The following is an 18719-nucleotide window of genomic DNA, read 5'->3' as shown; positions in this document are numbered from 1 at the left end:
TCGCTGCGCGCCCGGTAGCGAGCTCCCGGGACAACACCGCGGCGCGGGGCTGCCCGTGCCCACGGGCGCCGCACAGACCTCCCGGATCCGCGCGTTTCTCAGCCGCCGGTGCGGAGCGTGCTGCGGGCGAGCCGCCCGCCTGCCGCCCCCTTCCCTCCGCCTGCCTCCCGCCTGTCCCCCGCCTGTCCCCCGCCTGTCTCCCCCCGTCCCCCACCTTTCTCCCGCCTTCCCCCCGCCTGCCCGCGTCCTGTCCCCCCCTCGTCCCCCACCTTTCCCCCGCCTGCCTCCCGGTGCCTCCCGGTGCCTCCCGCCCGCAGCTCTCCGTGCGCAGGCGACGCCCGGCGCTCCCGGGGCCCTGCCCTCTCCCAGCGCCCGGCCGCGGGCGGCCCAGCGGGCATGGAGCGGCTGCAGGTGGATGCGCAGGCTCTGGAGGAGTACGCGGAGTACCGGCGGTGAGGGCACAGGGGCGGCGCGGTGGGGTCGCTGGGGCGGGGGCCGGGCGCTTCCAGCCGGCCCAAGGGTGCCGGCGGCAGCCGAGTCGCGTCCCCCGCAGGCGGCCCGCGGCCCGCGATTCCTCCGGGAGGCATGCTCGCCCCCGGCCCTCCTGAATTGGCTGCTTCGGGGGCTGCGGCGGCTTCGTTGAGCCACACGCAGCGGCCGCCGTTCACTGTCGCAGTCGGAGCTGCCGTGGCTGGTGTGCCCTGGAGAGGACACGTTGCAAACCTTGGCTGTCAGCAGTGAAGTCACGCATCGTCCCTCTCATCCGTGCCCGCCCGGCAGCGTGTCTGTGCGATGTGCTGTGAGAGGCCATCTGGTCTGCTAGTGGCATCCCTGCCCACGGCAGGGGCGTTGGAATTAGGTGGTCTCTAAGGTCCCGTCCGATCCAAGCCAATATTTGATAATCTGCCAGCCGTACTGCTCTTTCAGAATACAAGGACTTCTGTGCATCACGAATTCCAAGTTTTGCATTGTATAAATCCCTTATACTGCTGCATGTCTTTGCTAATCTTGTCAGCAGTCCTCTCGACAGGCTGAACAAAAATAAACACAGTCATTGTGCTGAGATGAGGTCTTAATTTAGTTTAGGAAAACCTTGAGTAAAACACGAGAGGAAAGCACAGTGGTATTTCTTACATAAGATGTGCAGTGATTCAGTGGGTGTTGGCTGGGTTGACATGCAAATGATAACGTTGTGTTGGCACATTATTCTGGTGCTGTACAGTGCTGGCAGTGCACAAATCCACAGAATATTTGGCAAAGAATCACTCATTCAGTGTGTTTTAGCATATCCAAGAAAGAATAACTGAAATATTTACAGACATTATTAAAATCACTTTCAGCATAGGTAAGTGCTGCAGTTAAGTCTCAACTCTATTTTACATATTTTATGTATTGTCATTAATTGTTTCCATAAATGCAGAATTTGGATGCTGCTCCAGAGTTCCAGCTATTCATTGCCCTTGAATTTGAACGTAGTGATAGCTTTAACAAATGGGCCTGTCTGAACTGAGGGTACAGCTCCCACCAACTTCAGCTGCAGAAACTGGCATAGTCTTCTTGCAAATCAGAAGACAGCTTGGATGTGTTGTTTGTTGCTTTGGTGGCAGTGTGGTTACCTGCTTGCCGTTGAATACTCAGACTAGACTAAGATTAGTCTCCTGATACAAGTTTGCGGTATAGTTGGGTGTAGATGAGTGAAGTGACTTGTCAGAGGTTAGTCAAGAAGTCTGAAGCAGGGTTGGCTGGCTACATGACCCTTGATGCTCATTGCTTTTTTTGCCAAAAGAACCGTTGGTAGTTTGCTGTATTAATTTTTTCCTTTTCTCTTAGAACTGGTTTTCAGTCCATCAGAACAAATTTTTTAAAAGAGCATTATTCAAAAAATATTCTCTAAAAATCAGCTATAGTTCTGTTAAATTATTAGAACAGTAATAGGAAATAAAAGATTTATTTTGCATTTACAGAAGAAGCGCTGCTATATATTATTTGAAAAAAATATCTGGAGAAACCTACTTTTATTGTCTTCATTTTCTTATGGCTTTTTTTATGTCATGTATACAGAATTGTAGGTGATGATGATGGAGGAAAGCTCTTTACTCCTGAGGAATACGAGGAGTACAAAAGAAAAGTATTACCAGCTCGGCTACAGAACAGGTTGTACGTCAGCTGGAGATCACCAACTGGTATGGACTGTAAGCTTGTAGGACCAGAGACACTGTGCTTTTGTACTCACCGGTGGGTAGTTTCCCTTCTTTTACACTTTAATATTTTTAAAAATCAAGAAAATGTGAAATATTCCCAGACACATTACAGTAGCACATAGGCAAGTTTATTTAAGGTTTAAGGCTTGAGAAAATTAGGTTTTAAATAGTAAGAACTGTTTGTAAATGTAAATGTCAATATATTTTTGAGACCAAAGTGATTTTGTAGTCTCAATAAATTCAGCTGTAAGGCATGAGTAAATGTAGATCAGATTGATTCTAGTAGTGCTCTCAAAATGAAACATAAGGATATGTGATATTTATGTAAAGAATAGATGTAAAAGCATCTGATGTTATGCACTTAATTGAAAATTAACAATTAACAATATAATTAAAATTGCTTCAAAACCAAACTTGTCAAGTAAATTATAAGCCTTTCAGTTAGCTATCTGATAAATGCTAAGTTATAAAAGTTATTATTTTTCCTGTTACAGGTATAAACAACACAAAACTGACTATGAGGTGCTTCCCAAAGAGCGGCCTATCTGTGTGCCTTGCAGAGTGAAACGCTGCCCGTGCCAGTCCTACCAGTTTGTGCCCCTGAATGGCACCCAGCCCATCCGCTGCCGCTGCAAACACTTCGCTGATCAGCACAGTGCAGCACCTGGGTTTCCCTGTAACTCCTGTAAGTTACTGCTGGGCTTGCAGCACCCTTTGCCAGGAAACTCAACGGGAACAGCAAGTGAGGGATCTGTGTTCTGCCCTGGGTGTTGGGTATGTGCTGCACTTGTCACCGTTGTGCGTTTTCATCCTTGAGGAAGGATGAGAAGTGGGAAGGAAGACAGCAGCTTTTGCACAGGAGGGTTTAGAACAACGTCCTTAGTTTCCCCAGTCCTGTGAAGGAGTTTAAATCTCTGAATGCTTCAGATAGTCCTTATGGAGATGGATGCCTGAAGATACACAGCATGAAAGCACCCTGTTTGCAGTTTGTCACTTCCAGCTGCATGCACATGCCTTTTCTACCTGAACTTGGTAATTTGAGAGAGAGAAGTGTTGATCTTCATTCCTCTATTGCCTAGTTGACTATAACATTAATATATTTTTATATCTTCTCTCAACTCAGCAGGAAGTAGTACTCTGTTCCCAAATAATACTAATGCTAGCACTCTAACAAAGCAGTTCATGAGTATACAAATTGTGGGTCCAGAAATGCAAATGGGAATGGAGTTTCAGCAAGATCTTAGAGAAGGGATTAAGAGGAAGCTTTTTACTACAGTTGTTTGAGGTTAATGTAGTGAAACAGCAGTAATTATTAACCGCAGGAAATAAATAAAGCACAAAGATGATGTTTTAGTTTGAAACCTCAAATTACATAAGATGAAGGGGGTTTTTTTGCTAGAATTCTGTGCTGTTACTAAATTTCTTTCATGGAATGTCTCTATTTTATACAGAGAAAACTGTGAGCAACTTTTGCTGGTTGAGAATCATATCCCACAGAAAAAACCATAAAATATCTTTATGACAGCCTTTCAAGAATTTGCCCTAAGTAATGTGAAAATCTTAAATGTGCAGCTGGATTATTCAGGCTGAATCCATAGAACACAGTGTTTTCAATATTAATATATATAATGCCTTTTGTTTACTGTTTCTCAAAAATACCAGACACTTCTGAGGGCTTCACAGATTTCCTAGTGAAGTGCCAAGAATTGCTTCTCTTTTGGACTTGTGTTGTTTTAATGTAATGATATTAGTCTTGTCCAGTGTGGATAAATCTAACATGATAGATAAGTTATAACTGAAAACCTTAACTGCTTGTTGCTCTGTATATATTGCATATACTGTGTTCTGTGTCCAAACACAGAGTTCTGTTTCTGAGGAGTACCCAAAATAATATGAAAAAACCTTTAACATTTCCAAAAATGTGATCAACATATGGCACAAGACTTAAAAGAAATCTTTCCTGGTGCTCGACAAAATGAACTGTGAGTTGGAAGCAGGGTAATTTGAATAATGAAACATTTGCAACATCACTTCCTCAATTTACTGGTCACATTGCTCCAGAGGGGCTTTGATGACGGCTTTAGATGTAGCTAGAGCAGACACGTCACTTCACTCTGTTTCTGAATGTTCCATGACATTTGTATAAATATTTCAGTTACATCCTGTGGCTGTGTAAGCTTAACCCCTGAAAGTCAGTCTAATGATAATCTTGTATAGAACCTGTTTTGTTGCTTCCACAGTCTCTATTTGCTACTGAGAAAATTTTGCTAATTTTAAAAGACAATTAAATTGTGATTTCTGTAATAAATTGTGATATGAAGTTTCTTAGCCATGTGACATCGACACATGCTATACACTTTTGGAGGGAATGGTGCCAAAATGCTGGCAGGTTGTCAGCTTTACCCAGTGTCAGAACTTCTTTTCCTTTTATTCATTGTAAGTGGATGGAGAGGGGTGTTGCTAATGACAATGGACACAAGTTGCAACATAGGAAATACAGTTAGATATCAGAAAAGAAATTTCTGATCCAGCACTGGTCCAGGCTGCTCAGAGAGGCAGAATCTCCATCCTTAGAGGTACTTGAAACGTGTCCCAGTAAGAGCCTGCCACTGGATGGCCTTCATGATCTAATCCCAAGAGTCCTCCTTTCTCTTTTGTACGGTCTTTTCATACAGCTGGATGCTCAAGTTCCATCACCGTCTCATTCATTTTTTGTTTCTTAGGTTCCAGGTGCTCAGGCTTTCATAGCTGCTTTACCTGTGCATGTGGTCAGCCAGCATATGCTCATGAAACAGTCGTGGAAACAAAAGAGGAGCGCTTAGCCCAAGGGAAGCCTGTGGGGCATGATGTTCCTTACGCTGCTATGGGAGGACTGACTGGTTTTAGTTCTCTAGCAGAAGGCTACATGAGGCTTGATGACAGTGGAATAGGTATGCACAGCTGACCTGAGGTGAAATTTTAATTCCCCACCTAAGTTTTGAAAAGTACTAAATCAAAATAGATTTTCAAAGTTTGAAGGCAAATTGGATCAATAGGAGTAGGACTGCAGAAAGACTGTTCCTTTCCAGCTGTCCTCAGGTGTTAAGGGATCAAGTTGTCCCACTCCCTGTAGTGAGTTGATAAAAAACTCTTTTTCAGCAATTCTGGTGTTCAACCTAGTTGCTTCTGGTTGAAATGCAGCATATCCGTAGAAAGAACCTCTAACTTCTAATACTTCCTGTAACCTAATACTTCCACGTTCTATTTATGTTAGTCCTTTAGCCTAATACTACCCAGGTATTTCTTGGTTATATATTTACAGCATTTTTGTTTTCAAACTCAAAGGTTAATAGCTGTTCAGCATAAAAAAAATGAGGTAATGGGTAGAACTTTTTAACAGACACATTAGTTGGTCTTGACACTTTTTCTGCTCTGTGATTTTGTGTCGTTTAATAACGCACGTTTTGTCCTGAAATACTGTTTTATCTATTATTGCCACATACACATTATTTATTTTTAAAATTCTGATCTGGATTCCTGGATTTGTCTGAAGTTTAGAAACTACAACATTACTGTAGTAATTGAAGAAACAAAACTTTTCACTCCTTTTGAAGCCATCCTTGTAATGCTTTTGTTAACTCTAGTTTATGGGGTCTGCGCTGAGAGTTGTAGATATGAATCTGTAACCTTGTTTTGACCCCATCATGTGTATTAGGACTATATCTCCTGGAGTTAATTATTGTTTTCATTCAACTTATTTTCTAACAGGTGCTCCTTCTGCTGCACTTTTAGAAGCCCCTATTACTAGCATGGATCATCCATTTCTAAAAGCATTTCAGGGGCCTTCGGGTTCCGCTCAAACCATGCCGCAAATAGCAGGTGATGTATAAGTAGGATAATACTGTTATACAAAAAGAATTTAATATAAAGTTAATTGATTTTATTAATGAATTGAAAGATGCTCAGGGCATTGAAATGAGTATTGAAGCCTTGCTATGTGATAAGTTAGTATGACATTCATGTGCTTCAAATGCTTAGAATAACTTAATCCTTGCTATTTTTGCTTGTGATGTGTTTTTTTACCTTAAATTATTTTTTTCTTAGGGTTTGTTATCTTTTCCATTAATGGTGTCATGTATTCATTGGATCAATTTTTAAAATTCTTAATTCCTCTTAGAAGTTCATCATGTCTGAATGGGTTGTACATATTCAGCACACCTGTGAAACTGCCATCTGCCAGCAAGCTTTTTCTACGTTGGGTTGTGGATCACTTACACTTACGTCCCTTAGTTAGTACAACAAGTTAGCAATTACTATAGCTGTTGAACTCCTTTAAGACAATTTATAATAGGTGCAAGCCTAGACTAAAAAGGTTTCTCTTTGGTCCCAATTGCTGGGTTTTGTGCTTGCCTGTAAAGCTGAGTTCCCATTTTAAATGGGTTTTGCCAAATGTAAAACAACTAATGGAATAGCAAGTATCATTAATGAAAAAAGGGGTTTTGTTTTTTGTTTATGTTTTGTTTTTCAGGTAGTGCAAGGGCCACAGGGCAAGTTTCTCATGGAAAACAATCAGAAGCTGATGACATGGCTTACTTTGAAAAACGTTATCAGGAACGGGCAAGTTACTACATTTATTGCTTAATTTAAATACACTTTCAAAGAGGATATCTAAAACTGATAAATGTATTATTTAAGTGGCATATAAATGCATCATATAATTCCTTCTCAATTCCTGAGAAAGCTAGCTTCTTAACATAAATTTTTAAATAGAGTTATGAGCTATTACAGGATTTCAGAGATCAGTCATGTGTGGGATAGCATTTACCTTAACCAGGCAGATTTTAATTGAGGTAACTCTCTATTACAGAAAACCAAAACATTTTACTATGTGGCAAAAAGAGACAACAGTGCAGACTCATGGAAACTCCCCAGTGACATTTAGGACTGTGTGTTTGCTACTTCAGTTCTAAAACTTTATAATGTTCCTTTTTTTTTAATGAATGTCTGCGTAAATTTGGCTAAATCTGATAGGGTAAATGATCTGTATCACTCACTTAGAGGTGCCTCCTCCACCTCACTGACTACCTTCAATTTAAATGCCCTGCAGTGTAGGTTATTCATATGTTTAAATACCTATTCTTTCCCCACATTAGCCCTTTAGCTCCACCATCTCAGCTGAAGTATGTCTCAACTGTTTATGAATCCTTTCATAAGGCAATGCTGCAGAATTAACTTTTAAAATCTAAACTGTTTTGCTGTTTTGCTTGCTGGCTTGCAACAAGGTGTTTGTAAAGGAGAAGGCTGTTCTAGCTTTGTGAAATTTTAAATAATTTTCTTTGTTTTGTAAATAATCGCAAAAATATGGACGGATGTTACAAATATTACATTGGTTCATAGAAAACATCGAATTCAAATTTGTCTGTTTCTTTTTTCTCCCAAGATTTTATTTTCTTTGCAAAAGGTTGTAGGAATTTTAGATAAAAACCTCAAGCCTCCAAATAGGGAAAAGTGGTTTAAAATGCATTTCTGTATAGACCAACAACATTTTCTTAGCAGTGAGTTCATTTTTAGACAGCTGAATGAGGTCTTGTTTCCTTTTGATTTTATTTTATGGTCGGAAAAAGCATATTAATTCTTTTTTCTTGCATTTTTGATAGCAGCATGTGTGTTAGATGAGATGTAAAAGTCTCCACATCCTTTTTATATAATTGCTCTAAATATGATTTCATTTACTAGTGTAACAATACTTGAGAAAAACCGTAGCTTCTAAAACCAACAGATACATTTGTTTGGATTAATAGTCTTACTACAAAAGTGGCAGAGTGGAACATGTACATGTTGATAAATTTTACCACGCTGTAAGAGCCTGCTGTGTAGGAAAGATCTTACAGGAGGAAGTCATGGCATTGTGGGTCAGCGGGGAAACACTGAGATGAAGGTTCAGCTCCGTTCCCGTGTGGTTTTGTGTGTGCTGGTTCATCTAGCTGTGTCTGTTAGACACCTGCAATAAAACTGCTCTACCTTTCATTGACATAGAGATAAACCCGTGAACATTCGTGAGAGACACTGGCCTTGAGAGATTCTTAAATCCCTAGATTGCCATTATCAGAGATAAGGCAGCCCTGGTTTCAATAGGGAGGAGCTGCAGCGCCATGCAAGTGCTGCTTTGTCCTGTGGTACAAATGTAAGCAGTGCTAGGTTGGGATAACAATGTTGTGTACCTTTGTCCACTGCATGTATCACCCTGGTAAATTTGTGGCTGAATGTAGAAATTTAATATTGCATTGCTAGCCAGCTTGCAAATCAATGTTTGAACCACTGCTGGTGTCTTTTTTTGTTACAGCTGAAAATGGAGAAAGCTGCTAAACGGAATGAGAGGAATCCAGTGCCATCAAAGAAGCCATGAGATTAATAAATATTTATTTATTATTTGGCACATTGTTCATTATTACATTGAGTATCTTTCTCTGTGCCTCCCCGCATACTTGTATTTATTCATTTATTTATTCCGTTGTTTTGTTCCTTTGCTGAAATTAATTTAAAATTATCTTGTTGTAATAAAATTGGTTTCTTTAATCAATGTGTTTCTAATCTCCAGAACTGTTACACAGATATTTCTTTGAGAATGGAGAAGCGTATTTAGAGAGTTGCAGAACTGTTATTTAAGGTCTGAGAGAACAACCTTGTGTTTAAATATTAGGTTGTAGGAGGGCAAAGAAAAGATATGTCTTATTCTTAGACTTTCATTACATATTTTCTTTATTTGTAGAGTCCTTTAAACTTATCTTTCTTATGGATTTTTATGTGGTGAGATTTGTTCTGTTGATACTGACAATTTAATATTTTCTTTAAATATTTTCCCCCTTTCTGTTGATTTCATTGCCTTGACATAAAATTCAAACATACCCTTCTTCTCTCACACTTCTGCAGTCTCTGTTCCTACCATCATATAAATATTAAAAAAAAAAAAGTCATTCTGTACACTTGCAAACCCGTTTCCACACTTATGAGCTACTTGAAGGGATCTTGCTGGTATACATTATCCCAGATCTCTTTGGTGGTACAATTCTCCCAATTCTTTTTGTCTGTCACTGTCCATAACAATTATTACACTAAACTTCTGAAAACCTTAAGTGGAAATGGATATATTATTTATAGCATGTAAAGCAACAATTGCATACTGTTTGGTACAAACTTATTTATCCAACAGATTCATCCTGTCTAACCCAACAAAGAGTGGATCATCTCAAGGAGATGTGCTTTTGTATTCTTTGTCCATATTCACAGCTGTGGCAACATAGGTTGTATCAAAGGTAGTGGGCAGGAAAATATAAAATTTAGTGATTGTGTGGTGGTTTAATTCTGCAAAGCAGCACAGCAAGAACTTGGAACAGAGTAACTGGCACGGAGTGCAGCTTAGGAGGCAAAAGCAAAGCCTGAGTTAACTTATTCTCCTTTGAGAACAGAGAGGTGTAAGTCAGTTTGTTCTTAAAAATACCTGAAGATGTCTCTTGGATTGGAAACTTTACGGGGGTGGGGGGATGTGTACTGAGACTCTACAGCAAGAATTGGGAGAAGCCTACAAAGCTTCATTTCCCATTGGAAATAATGCCTCTATGTGCCTGATGGGCAACGGAAAAGAGGTGGGTTTGAAGGCATTTATTGCAGGGCAACTTGGTTTCTGTTCAGGTATCAGCTGCAGTGTCGGGGCTCAGTTTTAAGGGAGCCTTTTACCTTAACTCTGACCTATACTGCCGCTACTGCAGGTGCCAATCAGAGAGGCTAATCTGCTACTTTAATTTAAATGCACGATGCATCAAAGTGTCTAACTAGTGCTTTGAAAGTAACCTTTACTGTTAAATTCTACAGTTACATGCTGCTTTAGCCTAATAAATGAAAGTACTGATTTGAGCTCCCTCTTCTGGCCCTGGCAGGCAATCCATTCTACACATCCCCTGCTTGGTCTTGAAAATAAATGGGGTTTTCACAGTGTAATCACAAGAAACAAACAAATACAAATAGCATTCATAAAGAAAAGTAAATAAAAATACAGGAAAAAATTATCTCTGTTTTTCAAAGAGATTATTACAAGCTTAATAGTGGAAGTTCGCTCCAGTTTCCTACTTATCCCCATGACTTTACCCATGAGGGAATGCAGTTCTGGAAATCTATGCGTGTCTTGCAGCAGTGAGCTTTCTCACAGCAAAATATTGCTAAAGAGAGAGGTTTTAATAATTACAAAAAGCTTTTATTTTGTGGGGTTTTTTGATACTGATAACATAACTTTCAGGAAATAATGTAATTTTTTACATCTCGAATTGCAATATTTGTCTGTTATTTGTCTGCCAAATTCAGTCCTACTAAACTGTACTTTGATCATCACAAACTGGTTTTACTAAGGTAATTAAAAAAAATTTATTCTGTGCTTTAACTTTTTTTGATGTTGCCACTCTAAAGATAAAAAAAAAGTCATCACATTTATTTGATGATATTTAGTTTTAGTTGGAAAACAGGTTCGATCATAAAAATATCAATGGCATTAAATATTGCTTAGGAGTTCTGACCACTTTTCACTCATGTTGATGATGTCCAAGGAAAAGAAACTCTCCGTCCTTACTAGAAGGCATGTTTTTGACTTCTTAGTATTTGCATAGTACATTTTGCTGAAATTTTACTGGCATCTATACATGAAAAACCAGCTACAATATATCTCATAACTTTGCTGGCTGTGAAAACTGGATACTGATGTCATATCTTAAGTGAAATTTAACTTTATCCTAAAAACCAATAATCATTTTGTAGGATCACAATTCCAACCACCAATTCTATTGAAAAATTTCTTTATACATCTGTTAGAAAAGAATTTTTTTTTTTAATTATGAAAGCAGAGAGCAAATGCTAGTGTGTGTGCCATTAGCAGTGTTCATTAAATAAAGAGCTTGGTTTAACAGGTACTCGCTGATGGTTTGTTTTCCTGAGAGCAGCCATGAACTTTGAACAAAATATCATGGGACAGATAAGTTACCAATTCATCTGTGCGATTTATTGGGCGGGCATAGAGCTGTCGTTCAGCTGGAAGCATTAACTGTTTCTGACCCTAATCCAAGGAATCAGGCACGGGGAAAAGGGTTTGTTCTCATCCACACGAGTGCTCTAAGCCGCTAAAGCCTAATTGCACAGGCCCTGGGCAATGCTTAAGCATGTCTTATTTTTAAAATAGGTGGCTTTCAAGTCAGTGTTTTGCCATTATTGCAACTTTCCTAGAGTGTGCAACAGCATTTTATCACTAGTTTTGATCATCCTGTGGAAAGGCTTAGATGCACCTTATGTTTATGATAGTGGACACTGGTCAGTGATCCTAAGTGGAGCGCGAGGAGCTCCTCCCCGTTCCGTGTGTTTCTGTGCTAAATGCAAACCACGTCTGTCTGTCTCAGGTTCGGGAGCGAGGGGAACGCGACGTGTGAATTCACAACCAGTAATGGCATCCGTGCAGTTACTTTGTCAAGTTGTCAGTGTCTTTACAGCATGTTGTGCATACTAAATGGTTGGCAGGTCTCATGACTGTATGTCCCCGAGCCTCTCTAGAAGTAGTTTGTAGCCATGTGGCCTAAGAAAAGAGACAACTTTGCAGGTAGTGATAGTATTTGTTCTTAGCACAAATATAATTGAAAAAAATCCAACAAAGGTTTTCCAGTCTAAAAGACCTTGCACAGGTGTGCCTGTTACGGGGTTTTTTGTAACTAAATATACTATTTTTGTCTAGAGGCCTACTCTTGCTTTGGAGCCTTTAGCATCTCTCTTCTGGTAGAAGGAATTGTTACTTGCTTTACACTGGTTTTAGCTCTGATTTTATATTCACTGTACCCATACTGGCATGGCTGGGCACTGATCCCACGGGCTCCTTGAGTTACCTCCCTAGGGAAGGTCCCAGGCTCAGCCATAACCTGTCACCTGTGTGATGCTGTGTCACAAGCAGAGTGGAAGGCTCACACAAAGGTTATTAGTTGACTCACGAGGTGCAGAAAGGACCCCCTTTCTTTCTGAACTCCTCAGAGAGGAGTCTAGGTGGGACTGGATCCAATCTTAGCCCCAGACCCAGTCAACAGTTTATGTCTAAAGGATTATACAGGTGCAATTGGACCTTTGTACAACTTTGTCCTGCGGAATTAAGGATGGCAAACCAGATTTATTTATATAAAATATTTAGTTTATTATGATAATAATTAGATGAAAATATCTTAATCATAATTATTTACTCCACAGGGTAGAAGCTGTAACTACTAGCACAGTCTAGTGCACTGTTTTTAAGCAATATTGGAGCAATTTCAGGAAAGCTAGCAAAAGCAATTAATAAGTAGAGATTGATTTGTCACACCAAAGACCGTGGGCAAATCTCTTTTGCTCAGCCTTGAGAAATAACCTTGAGAGGCAACCCCAACCCAAAAGAGGATCTCCACACACACTCCAAGAAGGGTCAGAAGACCCTGCCATTAAAGAGTGGGACTGGTCACCCAGATGTGTCCAGGCCAGCTGTGTCAGTTCAGCAGCTTTAGATAAGTTATCAGTAGTATCACTTTTTTGTTCCTTTATCAGGCACTTCACCAGGCCAGCTACATCTTCACCTCACTCTCAGGATGTTTAACTTTGGAGCTAATGAGTCAGTCTGCTTTCAGTATTATTCAACACCAAAAGCAGCACGGATAGCTTTACAAATAGGGCTGTGTTAAAGTTGGTTTACTCCATTCCAGACAGAGTATCCTGTTACACACTGGCTGAGCACAGTTCAAAACTATTTGATTCTAACTGAGGTGTTTAATCTTATCCTCCCTCTCCCATCAAGTTTCTGTTTAAGTGAGAAAAAAAGATAACATTTAATTTTGGAAAAAGAAAAATAATCTAATTCAGATTTCAGAATTTCAAGTACTGTTATTCCCCTTCAAATTTACATCAGTTATTCTTTACTGAAATGTCACAAAGAATTGTTCATCAAATGAACACATGATGAATGAGAATCTGTTGCACAAATAAGTTTGTAACTATGCTTCCTTGAATATTTGGTAAGCCAAAAAATTAAATAAATTGAGAGATAAAATATTTGCTGTTGATTGAAGAATACTGTAGGAGGCAGTCGGAGTCCTGCTGGGAGTCGATCTCCTGCCCTAAAATCGTCAATTTTTGTGTAGATGGGCAAGAGGATGTTGGAAGGGGGGAGTGAGAAAAAGTAAATTCCCCCCAAAATTAACAGTTTTCTTTAATGTGAGGGTTGTAGCAAGGAGAGGGAAAAATCCAGGAGTGCCACAGGTTGCCTTTCCTCTTTGGTCTGCTGGCTAATTGGTGTGCGCATATTGGTCAGAATCTGTGTAGCTTTGAGCCAGCTGGAGGAGGTAATGCTGGTCATCATGTCCCCAGTAGGAATTTGGGGAGGTGGGCCAAACTTTACTTACTCTGTTTATGGAATAACTTTTGCTAATAATTACATGTAATTGTCATAGGTAATTCTCCTTTGGGTTCTCTTTCTGGCATTCTGAGACTCAGAGTGTTTTCTTTAATATTGTAAAGTACAGAGGTTAGGAGTGTGCTTCTAAGGTTATTGAAATGTTCCGTTGCATAGGTGTTTTCTTTCCAGCTCCAAACTCTGGATCCTTTCCTTTGAATTACAGGTAGAATGTTGTCTACCAAAAGCCATGTTTCTGGAATTGTCCTGGTTTTACAGTGGTTCAGATACCAAGTTATAACTGCAGAAACGATGCTTCTCTCAGCCAACCCAAACCCCGAGTCTTGCATGTAAGGAGAATGAGGGGTGTGCCAGAACTGCTGTCTCCCTTGATTAAGGAGAGAAAGAGAATGGATACCACACACATGCTAACATTTGTGAGAAAGGATTGATAAGTAAGATTTGCATACTGCTAGCTGGTAATTAAACTGCTAAAAATGTTCATTGCAAACTATTTCTCTGAGGTACATTACCTGTCCTGATCCGATTCATTAATTCTTGGAAGAAGATGAGACCTGGCTTGCAAATGCACCTAAAGTTATAAAGACTGAAAGTTCAAGGTGGGGCATTACTTGTCTTAACAGCAGTGCCACTGTTTTGATTTAATTTTTGGCTGTTGTAAGCCATCAAGCATCTATGAAAAATGACAGCTAATAACTTGTATTTTCTCTCCACACTTTGAATGTCAGTAAATGTAATGATTTCTTGAAAACAAGTTGTGCGTTGACTGAAGCATGTCCTAGGACTAACACAGTTTTTGGCAAACTTGGTTTTAGTAAGGTAAGTAGTTTGTGTATGTGTGGAGTTTGTTTTTCACCTGGATGTAAAAGCTTTTATTCTATGCAACCACTTTTTAAGGTACTTGCTTGATCTTTGATTGTGCTGGGGGTTATATTCTCTTAAGTTCTCTTTGAGAAATGTTGGGTCTCCTAAAGAAAAAACTTGTTTTGTGTGAGCAAATCTTGCTGCACTCCACAATTCTGTAAAATTATGGAAACACTGTTTTGGGTTTTCTTAACATTCAGGAAATACTACAAGAAGGTAATATACAAAATGCTGAATTCTTTTTCTTTGTCCAGTATATACATTATGGGCTTTCTTTAACAACAGAGCAATGCTTTTTAAAGAAAAATGGTTCTTGGCTCCATCTCAAGAAGGGAAAAAGATCTTTTAAAAACCTCTAATGTTGAATGTGCTGGACAAAGTACTCTTGAGAAGACAAAAAGGACATATTTAGCAGCAGTTCTATGACAAGCATAACAAGGGTGATGGCAGCTTTTGGTTTTGTGTGCAAGCTACTGGTGGTTCTGCCTAATGCAAACTAAGCCAAAATTAAAAGATGTGTCTGAACTTTTTGTGTGTGTAGGTAAATGACTTCCTACATTCTTCTTGGGAAAGGAAAAAAACAACCCTGCATGTTTATTTTGTGACTGGCCTGTTCCTTTGTCAGGTGTATTAAGCTGTCAGTGTCAATAAAATGTTGTAGCAACACATTAAGAGAAAAACCATGTGAGGCTGCTGTGTAACGTGTTGGTGTTTTTCTAGTCACAAAATTTTCTTTGACCTATTGTTTTTAGATTAGAGGATTATGTTTTTGAAGCATTAGCATATGTTTTACGAGCGATAGGATATCAAATGCATTACTTTTTTTCCGTAGTGCTGTGGGGATATTTAAAGGAAAGTGTAAAAATAAGATCTGTATTCCATTCCACAAATACCAGTTTGAGGTATGCTTATATTTTCCCAATGGTATTCCTGATATTTTTTTTCCTAATTTCCTAATTTCTAATTTCCCTAATTTCCAAATTTATGGCGGCTGTTTTTCTGAATACAGATGTTGGTAGAGCAACAGATAACAGTGAACAGGCAGGAACTGTTTTATTAAAGTTTTTAATTGTATTTCAGTTCTACATACAAAATGATAGTAATAAATGAATCTTTCTCTTTTTGAAACCTGCTACGTGAATGTATTTAAAAACAGTGAATATACATGTGGGACACAAATTCAAGTGACCTGTAATTTAAAAAAATTCTAATGAGAAGACTGAAAAACATGACATATTTGCAAAGTGCTGTTTGTATCCCTTGATAAAGAGATTCACGAGTGGTAGTTAATGTTGGTAAGCAATGTAATTTAATTTCAAAACTTCTGACTGATGAAAATGGTAGGCTTTGTGTGACATGTTAGCACTGATGGAAATGACCTAAAAGAGCTGCTAATCGGCATTAGGAGACTGATGCAGAGGGCTAGTAGTTCCTACTTAAAATGTTACTGTCTAGGCAGGCTGTTTGGCATGGAAACATTAGACTACACTGCAGGTCATGAAGAAAGTCTTCTACACTGCTTCTTAATTGTAGCCTTTAGAGAAAAAAATTGCCAGCAGAGATCTGTTCTGTTACTTAAAGTTTTGCCGCTAAGCTTTTAGACAAATGCCAGTGTAAGAGATTCCTCTCAGTTCCTTCCTCTGAAGGGTATCTGGCCTTAGTATGGAAGATTCTGATCTCTGCAGCATGCTTATATTCTAGTAGTTGTCAGTGCACATTTCTGTAAGAGGTTTGCATAATCTCTGCTGATTTGTGTATTATCTTACTAAGCAGTATCAGGCAACTGTGGAAAATCTTAAATTCTGAATAGACTAAACATATTTAAAATTCCACCAAACTTGTGATGTCCGAGTGTTGATGAGAAGTACAGGCTCTGGGCACTGCAGATACCAGCTGATCTGAACTTAAACATGTGTGACCAGGTGAGTAACAAGTTTTAAAGCATTTAGATCACACGACATGTAGCAGATGTTTGCAAATACCGGCGCAGTGTTCCCTCGAGGAGTTGTCTGTTTAACTGAAAGCAGAGCAGGCTGGGAAGGACTGTCTGATCTGTTGCCATGAACATACTCTAGAAATTAAATGGTTTTGTCAAAAATGGTTCAGGTTGTGCTGGGAAAGTGATTTTTAGAGTATGATTTGCCTCAGGTCTATTTCTGGCTGACCCAAGTTCTTTTGGTGCCCAGAAAACAAAGTACTTCTGCTTCTTCCCCTTCTGAGGAAAAGAAGTCCTCCCTTGGTCACAGAAGCTTAGTTGAAAGTCAAGATTGTAGGACATTAGGCCTCTAGTCAGACTTTGCAGTGATAGGCAATGCAGTGATGCTTATTTTAGCATCTGTGTAATTTCCACAGGCTTGTCCTTGTGGCTTTTTGTATCTCTCCCCTCTTTATTTATCTCTGTTAAAAACTCACTGGACACAAATATGGATTGTAAAAGCATACTTGCCTACCAGGACAGACATATTATGGTGATTTAGTTGGGTGGGAATGTAACAATGTGTGCTTATATGAAATAAAGCCAGCTATTGCAGTTTGAAGCAAGCTTTAGGGGATAACGGTTTCTCTGCAACTTGTAATTACATTGACAAGAGGTGCTGCTAAGTTGGCAGATACAGCTGCTGTCAGAAATCTTTTTAAAGAGACTTGTCCTGCAGTTGCTAGGATTGCCATGGCAACAGGCTGCTGAGGAAAATGCTTGTGGGTGGGAAAAACGGTACTTGGCATTCATAAAGTTGAGATGGTGTAAGGAGTATGGTGTTCTCCAAAAACACTTGTTTAGAATTTGCTAATGTTCCATAATTTGAGCTTCTTGAAAATTTTAATGAATCACCTGCGGGCACACCCTTCCACATACCAGCACAGTTTCCAATTCTGGTTTAAAGTTAGATCATTTAGGCAAGTCTGTGCTATTAACAAATACTAATATGAAACTAGGTGCTCTTCAAAGTAGTCTAAATTTGTAGTAAAATGCCTCATACTGAATTATTATGATACTCTGGTTTTTGAGTTACAGTTGTGCTGTGAATCTGATTTTAAAAAAGGAAGAGGGCTTTTGGGGTTATTTTTGACGCACTGTGTTGAGATACTTTTATGTACAAAGCTGCCCTGACTAGCCTGAGCAGGCAGCAGCCAGCAGACTTTCTGTTCCATTTCTGTATGTTTTGCACATCACAGACATTTTTGGGCTGGCATGCCTGAGAAGGAAACAAGCTGGGATGTAACCAAAGCCATACAGGTGAGGATGGAGTCCATGTGGGGTGTAGTGGAGTTTTGGTAGTTTATAGTATCGTCACAGTACTCAGATTGCTTCACATCACTCTTTTTTGTTACAGAAACAACTTTTAGGGTAGAGATCCCACACACTAACCCTAACGTGCTTTGGCTTATTTACTAGATGGGAGATTTGAGCTACAAAGGACCTTGACTTTTCCAGATCTTGTATTATAAGTGTGTATTTTAAGATATAAGTGTATTGTTAGACAGTTTGTGGATGAAAAAGACTTCTGAGTTAGTGACTGGGAAAACACAAAGGATTTTCTGTAAATTACATATTTTTAAAATTAATTATTCTTGATTTAGTTTTTAAAAGGAAAAGATGCTAGCTTCTACCTCAGTGCCAGAGACCAGGTTGGCACACAAACACCAGATCAGAAGTTGTCTGAAGAGAAACAAGTTCTCAGAAGGGAGAGTGTAAATCTTTTGCAGAGGGAGAAGGAGCTAGAACTGAAGGTTCAAGAGCTGAAATGTAAACTTCAGGTATGGGGAAATGCAAAGTGGACACTCCTCACTGCGAGTGTTTCTGATACCTCTGTGTTGTGTCTCATCATACTGCAGTTCAGCTGTGGATTGCTGTTTGGAACACAGAAGGATTAAGCTGGTTGAATGAACACTTGTCTTGCCCTGGTCCAGGAGATGCAGTCACAGTGTGTTAGCACATATTTTGCAGTCCACTTGGTGTATGTACTGGCCTGCCACCACACTTGACGCAGCTTCTGGTTTGGATGTAGGTGTTCAGTTTTACCATGGAATCACTTTGTGATTAAAAATGTGCTTTTGTGTAAGGACGTAATCTTTGCCTGGCTTTTTCTTTTTCCCTACATAGGGGGAAAAACAGATTTCTGTGTGTTTGGCTAAGAATTCCTAAGCATCACAGAATGCTGTGGAATTTTAGAGTATTTCCTTAGATTCTGCCTAATAAAATGGATGCTTTTGTTTCTTTC

At 39.5% G+C, this 18719-nt stretch overlaps 2 protein-coding genes across 3 annotated transcripts in view; both read left to right on the top strand.

The window, feature by feature from the left end:
* The first annotated feature begins 261 nt into the window (after nucleotides 1-261).
* Nucleotides 262-8756, top strand: FAM221A (family with sequence similarity 221 member A). Of its 2 annotated transcripts, XM_042044034.1 has the most exons (7): nucleotides 265-452; nucleotides 2062-2235; nucleotides 2696-2886; nucleotides 4925-5131; nucleotides 5949-6059; nucleotides 6709-6797; nucleotides 8524-8756. In XM_042044034.1, the coding sequence occupies exons 1-7, from the start codon at nucleotides 397-399 to the stop codon at nucleotides 8584-8586; spliced, it is 891 nt and encodes a 296-aa protein (XP_041899968.1). In that variant the 5' UTR covers nucleotides 265-396; the 3' UTR covers nucleotides 8587-8756. The 2 variants fall into 2 exon arrangements, with proteins under 2 accessions (XP_041899969.1, XP_041899968.1); XM_042044035.1 differs by lacking the exon at nucleotides 4925-5131 and having other exon boundaries at nucleotides 262-452.
* Nucleotides 8757-14346: 5590 nt separating this feature from the next.
* The window catches only part of STK31 (serine/threonine kinase 31), a gene marked incomplete at its 5' end in the record, with an annotated part of 28554 nt that continues 24181 nt past the window's right edge, over nucleotides 14347-18719 (top strand). The window contains 4 exon segments of the mRNA XM_042044462.1: nucleotides 14347-14532; nucleotides 16302-16421; nucleotides 18089-18140; nucleotides 18143-18255. Coding sequence (XP_041900396.1) covers nucleotides 14347-14532; nucleotides 16302-16421; nucleotides 18089-18140; nucleotides 18143-18255 — 471 coding nt within the window.

Source organism: Corvus kubaryi, unplaced genomic scaffold, assembly GCF_017639235.1.
Source record: "Corvus kubaryi isolate FWS band 111438036 unplaced genomic scaffold, C.kubaryi_AGA036_p1.0 37398, whole genome shotgun sequence".
Taxonomy (NCBI): domain Eukaryota; kingdom Metazoa; phylum Chordata; class Aves; order Passeriformes; family Corvidae; genus Corvus; species Corvus kubaryi.
The sequence above is the reverse complement of the archived record's forward strand: the minus strand, read 5'-3'. Positions and strand labels throughout refer to the sequence as shown.

Excerpts from the sequence above, each read along its gene's own strand:
- FAM221A (XM_042044034.1), top strand. The coding sequence starts at position 397 with ATGGAGCGGCTGCAGGTGGATGCGCAGGCTCTGGAGGAGTACGCGGAG. Across the intron at positions 453-2,061 it reads GAGTACGCGGAGTACCGGCG|AATTGTAGGTGATGATGATG; the intron begins GTGAGGGCACAG and ends TCATGTATACAG. Across the intron at positions 6,060-6,708 it reads AACCATGCCGCAAATAGCAG|GTAGTGCAAGGGCCACAGGG; the intron begins GTGATGTATAAG and ends TTTGTTTTTCAG.